At 37.6% G+C, this 20,322-nt stretch overlaps 1 protein-coding gene across 1 annotated transcript in view; it reads left to right on the forward strand.

The window, feature by feature from the left end:
• LOC145979366 (doublesex- and mab-3-related transcription factor A2-like) overlaps positions 1 to 20,322 on the forward strand; it is a 43,835-nt gene that overhangs the window by 2,899 nt on the left and 20,614 nt on the right. The window contains exon 2 of the mRNA XM_083112231.1: positions 76 to 222. Coding sequence (XP_082968357.1) covers positions 76 to 222 — 147 coding nt within the window. The remainder of the gene's footprint in view (positions 1 to 75; positions 223 to 20,322) is intronic.

A 20,322-nucleotide genomic window follows, 5' to 3' on the forward strand; every position in this document is an offset into this window, starting at 1 on the left:
TTGGTTCGCTAGTTGGTGGCGGTGCAGTTTCGGATGAACCCGACGCTCCAGGTTTCGTATCCCACGACGGAGAAGGGTGCCAGGAGACCCAAGTGCGCCAGATGCCGGAACCACGGGATGATCTCGTGGCTGAAGGGCCACAAGAGACACTGTCGGTTCAAGGACTGCGTGTGCGCCAAGTGCAATCTTATAGCGGAGAGGCAGCGGGTAATGGCGGCCCAGGTAGGTCAAATTTCTATTCTCTAATTTTATTTCCTTTTCCAATTTTGGAAGCAATGTTTGTCGCTAGTGGCAGACCCGTAGCCAGGATCTTGCTCTTGCCAGCACACGCGTCGCCAGATATGGCTGCAGGCCACTGATAAAACTTGATTAGTAGAAATAATAATTACAATAATAATTACCACGGTTATAGTTGTCATTTTACAATAACAATTATCATAAGTTATTAAAAATAAACCAATTTTAATTCCAAAGTTATTATAAATATTATTATTATTATTATATAAATGCAAAGACTTTGGTACTCGATCCACCGTATGAGTGAATAAACAACACTGTTGTTCATTATTTTTCTTACATTTTGTACAGTTAGCGTACTGAAATTCATAGTAATTGTATTTTGCTATTAACTTTTACATATTCCGTTAAAAAAAGGCTTTAAAAAGGCAAACTTTACTCATAAAGTTGATATTGTGTGAACCCATTTATTCTTTGGATTAAACTGTAGAAAATAAAAATATAACTTGGATCTCTGTTATACACTAAACTGTTTTTCGATCTAACGTTTAATCCTGCTACGGAATTAGATATTTGTAGGATTTCGGGGGGAGCTTCAGCCCTCCTTAGCCCTCCCCCTGGCTACGTGCCTGACCAATACCACCACGATCGTATGTAGAGGGAAGCGGCCCAAACCATTCGAATTGGTTTAGTAAACATTTTGTATTAATTACATACTCAAATAAACAATTATTCATTGAATTGCATTGGAAGAGTTTTGTTATGGTTTTTTCATAATGGATAGTCACATAGCCTTCAATTACAATAATGTTATTTTCTTCATAACTGAAGCCCCCCTGGAACTGCCTTCAGCCCCCCTGGCACTGCCGTCAGCTTCCTTGACATTAGGTAAAACTATTTTGTATAATTTGTTTGCGATTGATTGATTGATTGAGTTTATTTTACTTCGCATTTTGTGCCTCTTGGCTAATTTGCGAAGATGGGGATGAGTGATGAAATGATGAAATTGATGAATGGACATTCACAAACAACCAAGCCCGACCGGGATTCGAACCCGGGACCCTTGGCGTCGCAGCACGATGTGCTAACCACTCGGCCACAGGGCCGGGCATATAATTTGTTTGCAGTGAAGAGTGAAAATGTAGACAGCACCTACCGTATTTTGCTCAAAACTTTGGTGAAGTATAAATTCACATTTATCTGTACCTTCGCTACTCCTGTTGCGACCTTCCTTTTAGTCAAAAATCTGTGACTTTGATGTCATCAAGCAACTTCCCTCCGCATCTGCGTCATAGGGCAACAGACCCCAAGTTTTGGGAACGAAGGGGAGTTTCATTGCTTCGGCGAGGTGTGGAATGTACAGTAGGCACTATGATTGAATATTGTACATTTTTTTGTGTGATTATAAATATCTGTATAATCAAAAGTAGTATGGAGTGTGTGGTAAGGGATGATTTCAATAGCAGTCAATTAATGCTTCAAGCAAAGTTTTTGTATATTTCTAAATTTTATGTAACTTAATGACCCCCCCCCCACACACACACACGCACATAATTTACCTTCATTTAACACTGTTAAACTTTTGGAAAATGGACTTTGTTTACAAAGCACCCCTTGGAGATCAATTCTAGCTACGGGCCTACCGAAGCATGTTTCAGAATCTTACGAATAAATATAATGTAAATGACAATAACTTATTAGTCTCAGAAACTGACATTCAGAAATTTTAACGCTTTTACATATATAATCATTAACATCAACCAATAGTTATTACTATTGCTATTGACTGTCTATAACTATTAAAGTGTTACTATCTTTGGGTTGCTGGTCATGCCTGGAACCAAACAACTTTACTCGTAAATACTTTTTTAAAATAATGCTACACATTGATTAATATGTAGCTACTATAGTGTTCTGCAGGAAAAGCATTTCGTTCGAGCGTACGGAATCGAGAGATTCTTCGCTCGAGCGAATAACGCTCGAACAAGCAAAACGACGGTATACGAAACCCAATAGTGCACGTAAACCGTAATTTGTCTGCGGTAGTGGGCCGTCAAATATTAATCGTGAAGGGAAAGACACAGTGAAATTGAAACTTTAGTAAATTTAGTCATAATCTCCATGTTAAAATGTAGTTCAGTATATCTTACCAATGCGCAGTGACATAAAAATGAAACGCATGATTGTGGGCTGAAACTGCGAGTATTAATTAATTAAGTATTGTCACATTAAAATGATATTCCATTGAATACGCTCGAGCTTGAGAGACTCGAAAAAGGCTACCATGAAATTATATAATAATAATAAATTATGGAATAATAATAATAAAGAGTAATGGTTCGATTATGTCTAAAGCATGGCTTGTTAAATTAGTTATACACCTTTGGATTTAATGAAATCTTGTAGTTTCCTGAGGCCAACATCTTTAAATTAATTTGGTAAGTGTTCCATTTTGAATACCGAAAAATTCCATTGGGAAATCGATGACTATATTATAATGCATAACTCATAACTAGCTGTTAGGTGAAAATATCGTTCCCCTTGTGCCAAGGGCACGTATGTTCAAGAGGTGGCTTTCTCGTTCCCGTAAAAAAAAAATGGGGGCAAACCTCCACCAACACACATTTCGGGGGGTTTCTGTCCTGATGCCTTGAACCACGACGTCTTTTCCTCAGAATTTTATCGTTCTCCAGTTTTCTCTACTTCGTGTTGTTTATTTAGTTTATATCCTTAACAAGTTATTGTCTATGGATCCTGTAAACACCCAAATTACAACCTCTCTTCCACGTCGTGCACTACACTCCGTCCCAGCTAGCTGTGGAGCAGGCAAACGAAATAAAGTCTCTGAGCAAGTAGTGACGCGAGACGGCTCCACCAATGAACACGTGAGACGAACAAAATTGCGTGGATGGGGGAAAGCGACTGCCCCCTCTTCTCTGACGCTATGCACAACCTTGCTCCAGACATAACTGAGACAGGGTATAGGATGACCAACTCTCCCGCATTTCCCGGGAACTTGAGACATAACTTATTAAAATCTCATCAAGCGATTTATAATTAAGATTTCTAAAGTCACTGAACTAAGCAATATAAAAATGAACAAAATATGTAATACAAACTTTTCCACTCCTAACGCAGAATACTAGGATTAGTATTCAAATATCTAACTGATCAGAAGATACATCCCTATAACCAACACTTAGTTCAGTATTATAATCTTATAGTTAAATAAAATAATTCTTCTACAAAACTGCAAAACACTTTCTTTAAGCTTCATGGTTACATTTTTATACAATGTTACACATATAGAACTTCATATGTTAAATCAAGAAGAATTATCTATATGTGTGTGTTTGTTCAGCAATAACTCTGGAATGCCTGGAGCGATTTCAACCAAACTTGGTACGCGTATCACTCGCAACCTGGAAAGAAATACTGTGGGGGTAAGACACCCCTGGCACCCCTATGGGTGGGGTGGGAAGCAGTGGCGTAGCGTTATAGTACGCCCGGCGTTCCCTGATTTAAAATTTCAAAAATGCGTAAATGCTGTAAATATAAAGAAAAACGTGACAAATTCATATATGTTTGACCTTCATGGCATTATAATAGCTATTTTTCGTGATCCGCTTGCAACGCTCCACTAACAACACTTGTTCTAGCATTTTTTTTTCAATGCCTTTCCTGACCGGACGCCGAGCGGGTTTGGCGTAAAGGACTCTATATTCCTTGCTGGAAGTTGCTGCCCTGGAGGGAAAAAAGCTTGGATCTCTACAGCAGGCGCTCAGTGCTCTCTTGGACGCTGGCGTACGGAGCAGAGAGCTACGTGATTGGTTCATGTGACCCTTCCTTCCTTTCGTCGCAGACGACAGAATTCCTACTCGTTTCTTCGCGCTCGTGCTGTGTGATGCTACAACACGCAATATTGACTGACGTAACTTTACCAAACTGAAATATACCATTTCTTAATGGCCACTGCATTGTATAATTAATCGCACGAACAACGATGTGCATTAAAATCTACACAGTTTTTGTCAAATAAGTTGGTGAAGTCCTCGTGGTATAAGTTCAGACTGTGGCTGCTCTACCACGTAACCCGCAAAACTATTATATTTTTATTATTATTATTTTTCGTTAGTATTTAACTGCTTAATATTGTGTCAATGGAAATGTTTAGCATTCATTTGAAAACTCTTAACATCGAATGGTCTCTGGACAAAATTATTTTAAAATGTTTTTGAGCATTCTCAAGATGCAATAAACAGTGGTCTGAATTACTAATCGGCACTGTTACGTCAGTAGACGACAGTTGGATCATCCACCTACCTCCGTGTCAGAGTGTTTTGCACATCGCGCCAAAACAACACAGGTCCCTGGTTCGAATCCCGGCATGAGCACGGTGTTCTTTGTAAGTATCCCTTCATCAATATCGTCACTCATATTCATATCCACGATAACCAAAAGTGGCATAAAAGCGAAGTAAAATAAACCAAATCAATCAGTAGTTGGATCCTCCACAACAATGACGTCTACTGTTGTTCAGAGGCGCTTTGATTCAGGTATATTTTTTAATGACTTGCGTTATGCAGAAAGGTATAAAAATGGTATAAAACACCAGAGTTCAAAACATTTGTGGCATAGTGAGGCACCTAATTTTCTAGCTAAAACATGCATGGATGATATTTTATTGGAAACCCAGCTGACTTCAGGCAAATAAAATACCTGTGACTACTAATTCCATAAGTAAATTATTAAGCAAAAAAGGGCCGACCCTTCCTTCGGACTTGGCGTTCCCACCCGAAATGCCCATGCTACGCCACTGGTGGGAAGGGGTGACATGTAAAAATAAGAGAACCACCGATATTAAATTTCGCACAAACAGACATCCGTGACTCTATGCAATCCGCACAACGATAGTGTCTCTCGGGTTGTCTAACATTCAGGCTGTGTTGCGAATGGAATCCATAGTTTTCGTGACACTCCCAATGCGGTTCAACTTCATCATCTATCGGCATGGAGGGTGAGAGGGGGTGAAAAATAAAATGCCAGAAATGACCTAGATTAGTGTCGAATCCATAGTTTTCGGAGTCGGCAAGCTAATTGGTAACATTCACGATCACATTTAAAATTAGTTACATTTTACACTATAGTTAGAATTTATTATTTTCCTCTCTAATACAAGATTTGGATAAATAAATACCCTGGCAACGCCGGGTAAACAGCTAGTAATGGAATAAAAGAAGAAGAAAATGTACATAGTGCTCAATTGGCAGTTTCAGCCCATAATTGCGTTTCATATTACAACAGTCTTTCGATAGAAAAAGAAGATACAAATACACTAAAGATATTAAATTATTTGATGGGATTGGGCTCGTCTCAAACTCCCGTATAAGAGCTATTTCTTTTTTATCCTCCCGGCTCCAGTACTGACATTTTACAGTTCGTACGTTTTGTCTCTGGGCCGAGATAACGCGTGACATGTCGAAGATGCCGGCATTTTCGTCCCCCAACGTCTCGCTTATTCACGCACACATCTATAGCATGCAGACAATTATATCTATATTGCATATCGAGTGATAACCCGTGTTATAAGAGTTGTTCAAAGTTGTTCACGCGCTATCTCGGCCCCAAGCCAAAACGAAGTCACTGTATTTCTCCCGTATATTTAATTAACAACCAAAATCGCGAAATTTCAAAATATTCCAAGTTCGGCGAGCCACGCACAGAAAACTAAATGTATCATATCGATTGATGCACCAGAATGCATCGATTGATGCACTAAAGTGTGTTTTATGGCTTCTTCAAAGAATCAGATTCACATTTGATGCATTTTTGTATGTCGTGAAACAAACACCAAACTGCATCATTTGATTCAAGTGAGGATTGCCTTCAGTTGAGATGCACTTCAATGCATAAGTTGATGTTCCTTGATGCACCTCCCTGCATCTCTTTCAATGATGCACCTAAACGTTTGGTCTGAGCTACAGAGATTATGTAGCTTAGACGAAACGTTTAAGTGCATCAAAACGCATCAAGTGATGCATTGAAGTGCATCTTGAATCAAATGATGCACTGTGGTGTTTCTTTCACGACATACAAAAATGCACCCAAATGCATCAGATGTGAATCTGATTCTTTGAAGAAGCCATAAAACACACACACTTTAGTGCATCAATCGATGCATTCTGGTGCATCAATCAGTATGATGCATTTAGTTCTCCGAATGCATATACAAGACTACAAGTCGACTGCAAGATCTTGCACGTTCGGGCGGAAGTGACGTCATATCTTGCTGGAGCAGCAGTGGACAATATATAGCTATGGGTTCCAGGGTGCGAAATACTGGGGGGACGGGGGATTTTCCCCCACCACCAACAATCTTGGCATCAAAAATCCCCCCCCACCAAACATTTCCGGGGCGGAGAGTTTTTGTTATAACACACAAAAGATAACCAATTACTTTTAATTTCAAATATACTTTACTAAGATTAATATTGGAAACACACACAAATTGATGTAGTTGTGAGTATCGAATGCTTTCTCTCTCAAGAGATTGTTAACAAATCTACATCAATACGCACAATAAAAGTAAAACAATAATAACTATGAAATCTAATAGATTTATATTAACATAAAGCACAAACTAAACAAAAACTTACACATAATAAAACCACTTCAACTATTTCATAATTTATTAACATCTTTAACCGGTTAGTAAAGGAATTAGTTAGCTGCTTTGCAATATCTGGTATGTATAAAAGTAACAAATTAATTTCCTTTATGTAATTAATAATAATATATTTTCAATTGAGTAATTTGTTTTTACTTTTAATAACATTACAAATATGTATATAGTATAATTTACACATGTTTGTGAGGGGAAGGGGGTTTGAAGATTAAGAACTTTCTATCCGCCATCCCCCCCCCACCAGTTTTCAACGATTTAGCACCCTGATGGGTTGGGACTAAGAAACACAGAAAATTTGTAAATTTTTATTCTATATTGCGATCTGTATGTTATATAAAATGTAACTTGTTTAATATTATGCATTTCATTACATTTACTGTAGTGATACCGCGCCGCGAAGAACGTGCAAGATTTCTCGCATTGTAAATCTCCCGTTACTGGTTGTTTTACTGAACGTGCATCAAATAAATAAAAAAGTTTTAGACGAATCACTATTGCATTCTCTGATAAAAGGATAATAATCATAATGTGCAAAAAGAAAATAAAAAATAATCGAGAACTTGATTTCAATCGCTCAAACTAACAAGCTTTTATTATTCTGTTAATATTCCATGTTCAGTTTATTTCACAAATACTTCCTCACGTGATAACTCTGCTTATGTAAATTTTAGTGGTTGACGTATATATAAACTTTGTAATGAAAGAGTTTTTATTCCTGCGCCATCTTTTCAACCCTTCATGCAATATCAATAATAATATACTACAATTTTATTTTGTATAATAAAAGTATTATTAATAATTGTGCAATTAATCTTAATAACATTTATTATTATTATTAAGGGGAAGAGTGACAATTTCGCACCAGTTGTGCATTTATTTCAATATCGTCCGAATAGGCAATGCTACTGAGGGATAAAGTTGGTGTTCAATAGAGTATGAATTTCTGCACATGTTGCAAGTGAAAGTGTTTTATTTTTTTTAAATTTGACTATTAAGCTAGATACGATGTTTGAAAAATATGATAAATAAGAATTTTCAGAAACCCATGCATTCCTTATGGGAAATCAACTTCAACTTAAAGTTACGGCTAATCAAATGGAAGTTTCGACCATTCCGCCTGTCAATTACTACTTCAGTCTGTCCTTTTTCCGTATTTTTCTATGCCATCGGAAGTTTGATATTCCCAAGAGAACAAATAAAATAATAAGATTGGAAAGAGAGAAGACTTCTAAGCAACTTATACATGAATCAACGAGTTAAAGTGAGAACAGGAGACGAAATGACAGAAGGCTGTGAAATTGGAAGAGGAGTACGACAAGGATGCTGCCTATCGCCTACTTTGTTTAATATTTATTTAGAAGATATAGTGAAAACTTGTTTCCAGGGCACAGGAGGTGTCAAATTAGGAGGAAGAAGAATAAACTGCATAAGATTTGCTGATGACATGGCATTATTCGCTGAGGATGAAATAACCATAAATAGTATGTTAGAAGAGTTAAACAGCAGATGTGAGCAGTATGGGATGAAGATTAATGTAAAGAAGACAAAGGCAATGGTTATAGGACGGAAACCAAGGAATATTAATGTAAGAGCAAACAGTGAAAGAATCCAGCAAGTGGATAGCTTCAAGTACCTCGGATGCACTATAAGCAGTGACATGAGCTGCAACCAAGAAGTGAAAATGAGAATCGCAATAGCAAAAGAAGCTTTCAATAGAAGAAAAAATGTTTTTTGTGGACCCATGGACATAGATCTAAGGAAGAGATTAGTGAAATGTTTTGTGTGGAGTGTAGCACTATATGGTGCAGAAACCTGGACGTTGAGAAGAAATGAAGAGAAACGACTCGAAGCTTTTGAAATGTGGACATGGCGAAAAATGGAGCGTGTAAAATGGACAGACAAGGTAAGAAACGAAGCCGTACTGAAAAGAGTTGGTGAAAAAAGATCTATACTGGAGACCATCAAGAAGAGGAAAAGAAACTGGTTAGGACACTGTCTAAGAAGAAACTGCCTGCTAAGAGATGCCTTGGAGGGAATGGTTGAAGGAAGAAAAGTCCGTGGAAGAAAGAGATATCAGCTTATGGATGATATTAAATTAACTGGGTCGTATGCTATTACGAAGCGTAAGGCAGAGAACAGGGAAAGCTGGAGATTGCAGTGAAAAACCTGCCAATTAGGCAGAAAACAATGAATGAATGAATGAATGAAGAGCAATGTATTTCTCCTTGACTCCTACGGCCATCCTGGCAGTGTTTCCAAACCTGATGCACATAAAAGAGCTAAATTTAACCGTAAAGGAGTAAAAACTTTCAAGGAGCTAGATTTACGAAACTGGATAAAGTGCCTCCTGGGGTAATTTTAGATGTCAAATGAGTGCGGGTGTGGATGAGGGGGCGCTGTTATTACCGTTAGCTTTAAAGTGATGGCAATTTATTCTTAGTTTTCACCGTCTAGATCCGGCGGCATCATCCATCTCAATAATCCACCGATGGTCGTATGAAATCGAAAATAAAGTATTCCCGGATAACAATATTACGTCCTCTTCGCGTGAGCCAAGGCGCTGTAAAGAAAAGTAGCTGGGGTTGTAAGAGGGGGTAGAGCGACGTAGGCAATATAACAATATCACGTCACGTGCAAAATGTATACTTATGACAGAAGTTTTCTATATAAGCCGGAACCAGTGATGGCATCATAGTGGGGCAGGGGGCGGGCACCATAGTTCACAGCGAAACGAGTGCATGAAAGAGCCTGATCTGGCTCCAAAAGAGCGAAGCTGGCAACAGTGATCGGCAGCTGCCGAAGAGAGAAGGACCTGGGGAAAATTGTCCCTCTCCCCCTTAATAGAAACTTGAGACACTTCCCAAAATATTTCCCATCTCATGAAGTTCTTGCATTAAATTGATAACGATTTACTCTTTTTGGCCCGTAATAAGGGCGACTAAAATATTCTTAAGAGCCTACCGACGGCGTAGTGATAACGTCGTCGCCTTGTAATCAAGGGGTCCCGGGTTCGATACCCGGTGGAGGCATATAGTGGCTCGGATCGCACTTCAAACTGTAGGTCCACTCCCGATTAGCCTATCTGCGCATAAAGTGGACTTGAAACAACAAATCAAAGCTCTCACAATAAATATAATTAAGCAGGGTGTAGAAAAATACAAGCGAGCTTGAAAATTACAACAGGGCGCCTGAATTTGTTAATTCAGTTATAAAATATATTTTATAATATTTCGAGTTCGATTACGGAAATTTTCATTGGTATTTTTTTCTAAATGACGTGTAGTATTTTTTTTAAAAAAAATTCTATCAGAATAATAAACATGCGATTATAAATGTTTGCACTGTTGCTATAGCAACAAATTTTAATATCTGCAGCGATTAGAGTCGGCCATATGTTACCAGTTGTTCCTTTTTTTAGAAAGGACACCCCGGCACAAGAATTAATAGCTTCTAATCCAATCTTGTATTAATTAATAAATAAAATATTTTAAGATCACATTTCATAGTTTTCATGGCTTTCTTAACCTATACGAGGTGTGGCTAGAAAAAAACCGGACTGTTGCTACAAAATCTTTTATTGGTTATTTTGTACAATACGAACATTATCCCCTTCAAAGAACTCCCCTGCACTATTGATACACCGCTCCATACGAATCTTCCATTGGTGGAAGCAGTGCTGGAAATCATTTTCTGAAACCATGTACATGACTTCCGTCGCTTTTGTTTTCACAGATTCTACGGTCGTAAATCTGGTTCCTTTCAGTGCTGATTTGATCTTTGGGAATAAAAAAAAGTCGCGCGTAATGATATCCGGCGAATAGGGTGGATGTTCTAACACTGGGATCCCATGCTTGGCTAAAAAAGACTTGACTGACAATGCCTTATGGACAGGAGCATTGTCCTGATGAAGAATCCATGATTTGCTTTTCCACAAATCAGGTCGACGTCTTCTTACTCGCTCACGAAGGGTCGTCAGCACCTTAATGTAATAATGTTGGTTGTTTTGCAATAGCTCGAATACTCAAGGACGATCCTCTCGAATCAATTCACCGACATTTGCAATGTTTGATTCCGTTTTTGACGTGCAAGGCCGTCCAGGATTCGAGTCGTCAGCGATCACTTCTCGTCCCTCTTTAAACCTTTGAAACCACTCAAACACTTGCGTGCGTGATAAACACTCATCTCCGTACACTTCCTTCAACAAACCATAAGTTTCCGTAGCGGATTTTCCGAGTTTGATAAGAAACTTCAGATTGATACGCTGTTCCACTTTCACACTTAATTTCTTTTCCGACGGAGCACAGATGTACGGTTCACTTCGTCACAAGCTACAGTGGAACTGAGCGCCGCGCACCCTGGAAAATCACACAGTCGATAGGCAGGATATCACGTTATACACTCATGCACCGCTTGACCTTGACGCGCTTGTCGTTTGTCGACAGCAACATCAATCCGTTTTTTTTTTCTAGCCACACGTCGTATTTGAAAAAAAAAATGCTGGTTCCTGAGAAAAGGGGTTGATGCCTGAATTTCTTTCAGTTTTCTCTACCCCTCTTAACAGATAGCAACCTTAGTTATTTGAAAGCACGAAACGATTCTTGTGCCATTACTACATGGATTTTACGCTAGGAAAAGAAACGACTTGAGGCACTTAAAATACGCTTCAAAATTATCAAATTACGGGCAGAAAATTCAAATTAGACCTACAAGTAAATTCTTCAATTGAGTTGTATAGTTAGTAGTGTACGCAGGATTTCATCAAGGGGGGGTTATTTCGAAAACTTTCTACTAATTCACATTACCAGCGTTTTATTATACTTTAATTACTTAATAATAATATTTAATTAATAATACTTACAATTAATTAATTAGTTTAATTACTACTAATAATACTACTAATGCAGCTGCTTTTACTACTTATATCACTACTATTATTAAGTAGTAGAGATCTTCATAAATATATTTATGAAAGCAATAGAACAAAATTACATTTTTTTTGTTTCTTTGTTACGAAATAATTGTATAGTCAACTGTTATTTGTATATGATAGGTGAGACATTCTAAGTGAAGAAAATCCATAAAAACAAGCAAATATATTGGATTTATTGAAATAATCAAAATATGAAACTCATTCAAGGGTCCGCGGTGCTCTAGTCTGACAATCTCGTGGGAGATCCGGGTTCGATTCCAGGAATTGGTTGGAATTTATCCAGCCTTGTCTCCGCACCCAGCCTCATATCAATGGTTACCTGAGAGTAACCCTGGGGGATAAAGGCTGCCGGAGCATGGTGCTGATCACATCCCCTGCAAAATGGCCGAGATCGAGAATGTGTGGGCCCCAGCACACCACTACATGTGCCTTCATGGCACGGTGCTATATGCACGGGGAAATTTACAATACCTATGGAACTCACCCAGGATGATAATGAGGCGCGAGAATACATGTTGCCAAATTCCACTGAGTCTATGTTTTCGTTCAAATGTAAGTTTATAGACATTCCAACACATTTATCACTTCTGGGTGATTCACAAAGCACTTCTTCAACATTATTTAATGATGTGGATGTAGACTCAGCATCACTTGAGAGTTCACAAGGGGATGTGAAATCAGTACAGGGAAGAACGTTTGCAATAACGTCGGCACACTGCGACGAAGCAAGGAATTTTCACAATTCTCGCGAGAGACTGCGCGACTTTTTGCAAAAGAATTGCAAAATTGAACTTTGTGGCCGCTTAGATTGTGTTTGGAATGTTGTTTTTTCTCCATGCTGCATTGGAATAATAATTCAAATTATTATTATTAATATTATTATTATTATTACTGTCGCAGATCTTTGACTGTGATAAATTAGCCATTTTTAATTTTTTCTACAACATTTTCCATAATATTTCAAAAGCTCAAGGGGGGGGGGGGTTAAACCCGGTAACCCCCCCTTGCGTACGCCACTGTAGTTAGGGTCCAGGCAAACTGAAGCAATTTTCCATCAAACCTGGGCAAAATTGCTTGAGAAGCTTTTTAAACAATTTCTAGCATAGGAATCATTGCTGAATAACATATCCAAAATCAGACAAAATCGAACCATGGGAAAACCCCCAAAAACGGATTTCAAAATGGCGGACTGGCTATTGTGAATTTCCTTACATTGTATGTTAATTTGTCAATAATTTATAATATTTTGTGTATTATTAATTAAAATTTGTGTTTTCTTGTTGTGTAAAATTATATTTTGCCTTTTAGGAATGAAAATCTCTAAATTTCGCTATTAATGAGACTAAATGAAATTCCATTACATCGATGTTCGTCTTTAAAACAAATATTCTTTTAATAAATTTTAGCGGCACTTGTGTATTTATTATTTCATTATACTCAGCCATCATGGTTCTCATAATTAGAAATACAGTAAGTTTTTAGATTTTTCATATTTTATAAATTTTGACATTCTATATAAAACCTGTTTCCAATATCAAGGCTTCTGAGTGGATTTTCAATGAGAAGCTAATGTGGCGTCATCTTGTAGCTGTAGCCGAAACCTTTGCATAAGTGAACGTTTCAACGTCAAATCGATAAACTTTCCCCACAAAGAGTAAACTCTCAATTTTCCATTTTACAGAAACTCAGAAGAGGGAAATTCACCCCAAACATTCCATATTTTTTTTCAATGTAAAAGTTGATCATCAGCTACCGAATCATAGACGTTTTTCGAAGATATTCCTTTGATATTATGCTGTGAAGTTCCTATTATTACCGAATTGAGTCTACTGCAAAACTACGCCACCAAGAGGGTATACAGTTGTGTATATTCTTAGTTTTAATTGTAGATTTGTTGCATGTGTTAGATAGGCCTACAATCTGAATTGAGCGCCGAGGATAAATTTTGAAACACACTGAAACGAAAATGTTTGGGAACCCCTGCTCTAAGTATTGTTAAAAAATACATTTAGTGGTAGGTATGTACTTATTTCATACAGGCATAATGATATCAAAATAACAGCACTCTCTCAGCTTAAATTGCTAAAATATTTTACAATGCATTTATTTTGTCATGCAAAATTCCCTTTTTGGGGGGAATGATAACAACTAAGACAAAGGCTACAACATTGCTCAACTATACATGTGGAAGACCTAAATTATTAATTCATTGAATACTTCTTTATGCATTCCTATTAATAGACTACAGGCATAAACTTGCTGATTGATGAAAATCATTTCTATTTTCCTTTGCATCTACGTAATATCTATGCTTTCGTACATAGATTTAATTTTTCAAAACCTTTTTACCATAATTTTGCTCTCACTACATCGATATTTATCCTCCAACAATTTATTTTATATTCTTTTACCTTGTGCTGCCATCTATTCCTATTTTTTTAAAACTATTCAAGGAGGATATCCCTCTCCCGCTTTAGACAAAAGCATTTGCCTCAGAATTTTCCTTAACATTTATGCCATGATCAAAATGCTACCGTGTAAAGTGAAAAATCTTATGGCATTCTTTCTCAGCATAACCAATCAGAAGCGACCTCTAGGTCACGAGTGCAGATATGGCGGCCGAGTGAGATGTAAACAATGTATCACTTCACATTTTTAAAAGCCAATAATTATTCAACCGAGAGGAATAACGTTTCCTGTAAAAAAGGTATTAGGTACAAATCAATTGCACTGCTTAATTACATACTTTATAACGTTTACAGTACACGTATGGAATAATATTTTAGTTGTTTCAATTGTGAACACCGTGCACTCAGCATAGATGGCGTAACTCGACCTGCCTTTCATGCTGTATATGTTATACATTGTAATCGCAAAAGCTAGCCGAAAAGTTACATGAAATGCTTCCGTGTAAAGTATTATCTGCTATAAGATTTTTGGGAGCATTTACATAGCATTTATGCTAGCAAAACTGTTAAAAAGGAAATGCTTCCGTCTGAAGCGGGACTTAGTGGCTGCCCTTGCAAGAAATCCGCTCATCTGCGCCGCAGACGAATGTATAATCCCAATCAACCCGATACGAGTAAACTGTTAGAAAGCGTGGCTATCATTCCATCCACTTTCAGACGTAGAAACTCCATCAGAACAGTTTTAAAACTGAAATGTTCCGTTGCACAAGCAAACACGCGGACTAGGAGAGTGGGAATGTGTTTCCCTTAGCTTCCCAGAAGACAAATACACAACGAGTTGACAAGTGGAGATGGTTTTTCGGCCGCTTCTGTCTTCGGGGGGGAGTGAAATGTATACATTGGGCGGCGGGACGTCACCGAAATGTTAACAGAGGGGATAAAATAGAAATAGTTTAATAGCTTGCGCACAGTAGCCGGCCACTTCATTCGGATCTCCTACTTGAAATTCCTGAAGATGTTTGTTCATATGTATGGTAGGGGTGGCCAAATCCGGACAAAATTTTATTCGGATATCGGATAATTTTCTATCCGGATAAATAACAGGATAGACTATCCGAAATGTTAGGATATTCGAATGTGTGCATAATTCGGACGGTTTTATCGTTTTATTTGTCATTTTCGTATTTCTCTGTACTGATTTCCTACGAATCCTTCATCAAATCTGTACTATCCGGATTATCAGTTGCATCCGAGACGGATATCGGATAATTTGAAATCCAGATATCCGTTATCCGGATTTTGTGGCAATTCCTAGCGTGGGTGGTTATGATTTCTGCTAGCGAGTCAGTGGCGTTCGGTATGGATTGATTAATTGAGGTGCTTTGTTTTACTAGCCGGCCGTAGCTTTTCTCACTGACACCTTTGGCTAATCGCGACGAAGAAGATGAGGGATGATACGATGAAGAGACACTCACAAATTTTAGTGTGTGTTTTTGTTCACCTAATCCAGAACCACCACTTGGACCCGTGATAGTTTTAGTTTCAGTGAATTTCCCCCCAAATTCGCTTTTTTTTATTTTAGCACGCCATTTCTGCCAATATCCTTAAAAGTATACAACCATTGTGCTTTTAAACTAGTTTCTTAATTCATAAGTCAAATGGCATACGTCTCATCGGTGATTCATCATTTGGAAACAATTTTCAAGGAAGTTATTTTCCATTTCTTGCGCCACCGAAGTTACGGTTTCCTTATGGCGGTAAGTGCGCAATCGATCTCCTGCCAGAACCACTCCACTTTGCTCGGTGATGCAAAACTTTCCGATAGAAGGTGAAAACTCGTGGGAAACATTCATTTATACGTGAATTCCATGTATATCCCGCACCATAGTTTATTTTGGGATACAAATTTTGGAAAATGTTTGCGTTATACAGGCCTAAAATATGCTGCATTTCATTTTTTAAACCTAAAACACAAGAAATGTTAAATTTTTCGCATATTTTTCCGTTTTTTAAGCATAAGAATGTGTTTAAATTCGCGAATAGGTTACAATTTGCAATTTATGCGAAGTTCTCGTTATCGTGATTTTGAATACCTGGCCAATGTGTTCAAAGCATGACATTGCACATATTATATACATTTTTCCAAGTAATACTTTTCGGTGATATCGCATTTGCGAAAACCTACCAAATATGACGTTGCGTGTGAAGGAAAAATCTGCACAGGCTTTGTTTTAATAAGAAGGCATTGCCAGAAACCCTGAAACGGACACTAAGCAATCAAATCCCGAGTGGATGTCTAATCCCTGTGCGCTCACAGGGAGCAAATCCCCTCTGCTCACAATCCACAGGGAACCGCTAAAAGGATTAGCCGATTCAACTTCTGGGAGCAGCAACAAATCCACGAGCAAATTAGGATGATACTGATAGGTCAAGTCTTTGGCGCTTTCAGAAATCAATGCACTTCTGTCCGCCATTAATTCTATTACAACTGCTGAGACCTCGAGCGATGTTTGTGCTTCGAATTAGCCGTCTAGTGATCTCATGTCTATGGAAACAGGTTTCCCGATAGATGGCACTTGTACCAAACTCTCTTCTAGAAACTTTTCGCAGGTACTTTTGACAACTTGTTTTTTCTTCCAAGCTTTCACAATATTGGTTTAAACATAGACTTTTTAACTCTGTATACATGTCATCGTGATATCATTGTTCAGTTCTGATTTTCGGTTGGTTTGAGCGGCGTTTACCTAAGATTGGTTGTGAGAACATGTTGTAGTCTACGTGATCCAAAGTGTAACTTAGAGCATATATTACTTAGCGATTTTGAATTTGGTGAGAGAAGTTCTTGTTCACATTGTAAATGAAAAAAAAAATACTATGAAATTTTAAAAAAAGAAAGTATTGTATACTTATCTTTTAAAAAAAAACGTAAGCAAGTGATTTAAACATGCCAAACTTACTCTACACTGCCGCCGGTCTGCTAAAGGATGTTCTATGCGAGTGTCTCATCAATTTCATGTCATCGTCCATTCTCGTAGTCGCGATTAGCCATAAGTGCCAGAAAATTGAAGGAAAATGAACCAAATGAATCAATCAAACCTACTCTACACTGGTAGAAGTTAGTGTGAAGTTTACGGTATTCTACCGTTAAAATTTGACGGTCTGCGCATTAATTTACAAAACGGGGCTCAATTGATTTTTATTTAAAATTGAATTTCTTTAATCACGCATTAGATAATGGTCATAAATTACAGTAACGTGCACCATAAATATGGTTATAGAAACCAAATCATTAAAATTCCATGTTAACTACGCATGAACATTAATATAGTGTGTTCGAAAGCAGGGTGCGAAATTATTGAAGACTGGGGGGGGGGGGGTGAGAGAAAGATCCAAATCTACATACTCGCCCCCACCACATATATAAATTATACGATACACATACTTATAATGTTATTAAATGTAAGAATAAATCACTAAATAATTAAAAATACATTATTATTATTATTATTAAATATACATATAAATAAATATATTTGTTACTTTTATATATATCAGATATAAAGTTGCAAACTAATTCCTTTACTAACTGGTTAAAGGTGTCGATAAATTACGAAATAATTGAAGTGGTTTTATTATATAGTTCTTGCTTTATGTTAATATAAATTAATTAGATTTTATAGTTATTATTTGTGTTGCATTCTTGATTTACTTTTATTGTGCGTATTAATGTAGATCTATTATTGATCGAGAGAGAGAGAGAGAGAGAGAGAGAGAGAGAGAGAGAGAGAGAGCATTGGACGCTCACAACAACATTACTTTGTTTGTGTTTTCGATAATATTCTTAGTGAAGTATATCTATTTGAAGTCATAATTAATTGCTTATGTATTTTGTTTGTTGTAACAAAATCTCTTCCTCCCCGGAAATTTTTGGTGGGGGGATTTTTGAGGCCAACGTTGTTGGTGGGGGAAATCCCCCCCCCCCCCCCGATTTCGCACCGTTCGAAAGAGATCTCCTGAATCATACGTGTAGTGTAACGTATTTTCAGAGGCGTCTCGTGAACGCATGCTTCAATTGTCGGGAAAAGGACAGCTTGCTCTGCGACGACATTCATGAGCATTTCTACATTCTAATTTCTTCATATAGGAGAAATATTTATTTTACACGAGAGCGCACAACTAAGATTATATTACATTTATTGGATCTGAAGTGAAAGAAAGCAATAATTATTTTCCCACAATTGATGCATGCGTCACTTCAGATCCAAGAAATGTAATATAAGCTTAGTTGAGCGCTCTCGTGTAAAATAAATACTTCTCCTATATGAAGAAATTAGAATGTAGAAATGCTCATGAATGTCGTCGCAGAGCAAGCTGTCCTTTTCTCCACAACTGACGCATGCGTTCACGAGACGCCTCTGCGTATTTTATGTAAGTAGAATGTTCAAAATTACATTACACAATGTGTGCACCATTCACAGCCCTACAGACGTAAAGCCGAAACTCCACTTCAGTCCACATTCGGATAATCATACCAGGTATCTATAGACATTTCAGGCGCATAGCGAGGGGTAGGTTAGGCGGGGGTTGGGGGGGGAGGGCTGAAGCCTAGGGCGCCATTGAATATGCGACGGAGAAATTTACACTTAGCAGAGATAATAGAAGAACTATAACATACAAGATGTTACTCGACCCTTGTTCAAATTGAAGATTTTCAAGTGACGAAGTATTTTTTTATTATTATAATTTATTTTCATTAATAGTTTTAACGTCTTATCCTTCGTTTAATTGTTGGCTTATATTCTGTGGAACATTTCTGTTTCCCGAAGCCTTCACATACGACCAGAGATGTGCCGTAGACTATAAGTTTACGTCTACGTGCGTTGTCTACACGTAATATACGCGTAGATTACATTGGGTTGTAGTTTACATAGACTACGTAGACAATCTAAAGTGCATTAAAATTAATTTTCAAGGGTTTCATGAAAGGAAAGTGATATTTTCAACTATATTGGTTCCTAACGAACTGAAAAATATCCTATTTACAACAAAATTTCTCTTCTCTTCTATCATCAACTATGGAAGAAGATAAATAGTATGCAAAAAATAACAGATGGCAGTCATGAGGCAACATTAGTCTTTTCCCCATAAAACACTAGAATATTTCCTATGTTAGTTTTTTTCTAGGTGAGAAATTGTTCGACTTTGGAAGAAAGTGTATGAAAAGTTCTGCTTACACATCAGCAACTGATACGTAGTATAATTTTAATTTAATTCCACGGCGCCCTTTGATAAGTCATCACCTTTCGCCATGTTGTTTACATAGATTACGTCATTTACGTGTATAAAATTGTCTACGTGTAAAATGTAGACTATCGTTGTTTCCGCGAAGACGCACGTCACTGCATACGACATAACGGAAATATTTTTAAATATGATAAAACTTTTTTAAAATCAGAAATGAAAAATATGAGACTTTAAATATAATTAGATTATTATTTGTATTACATGTATTATATATTATTTATTATATTTTGTTTCCTCATTTGAAATCTTGTAGGATGTAAATATCACAAACCATGGCATAAGAAGAAAATATCGAAGGATGCATAAAATTTCGGGGTTTGGCAGTGCACGGGGGGGGGGGGGGAGGGGGGCAAAATTTTGCCTATTGTGCCAAAATATCTAGCTACTGGGCTGAGAAATTTATCTATGGTTGTGGTTATTCCTTGGCGAAGGTGGTCAAGTGACTGGAGTGACTACCCAATGCCTTTTACGTAGCCCCAAAAGAAAATCCATTTGCATCAAATCGGGACTTCGAGGTGGCCAAGGAATAGGCCTCTCTGCCTATCCATTTTCCATCGAAACGGTTGCACGGTGCAGCTTTGATTGTTTGTTTTTATTTGATTTTTTGTTTTAAGTCTACTTTATGCACCGAAAGGCTAATAGGGACTGGACCTACAGTTTATAGTGGGATCCGAATCACTGTGTTATGTGCCTCCACCGGGAATCACCAGGAACTATTGATTACAAGGCGACGACGTTACCCTGTGCTGCTATCTGGT

Source organism: Lepisma saccharinum, chromosome 26, assembly GCF_977018435.1.
Source record: "Lepisma saccharinum chromosome 26, izLepSacc3.1, whole genome shotgun sequence".
Classification (NCBI taxonomy): domain Eukaryota; kingdom Metazoa; phylum Arthropoda; class Insecta; order Zygentoma; family Lepismatidae; genus Lepisma; species Lepisma saccharinum.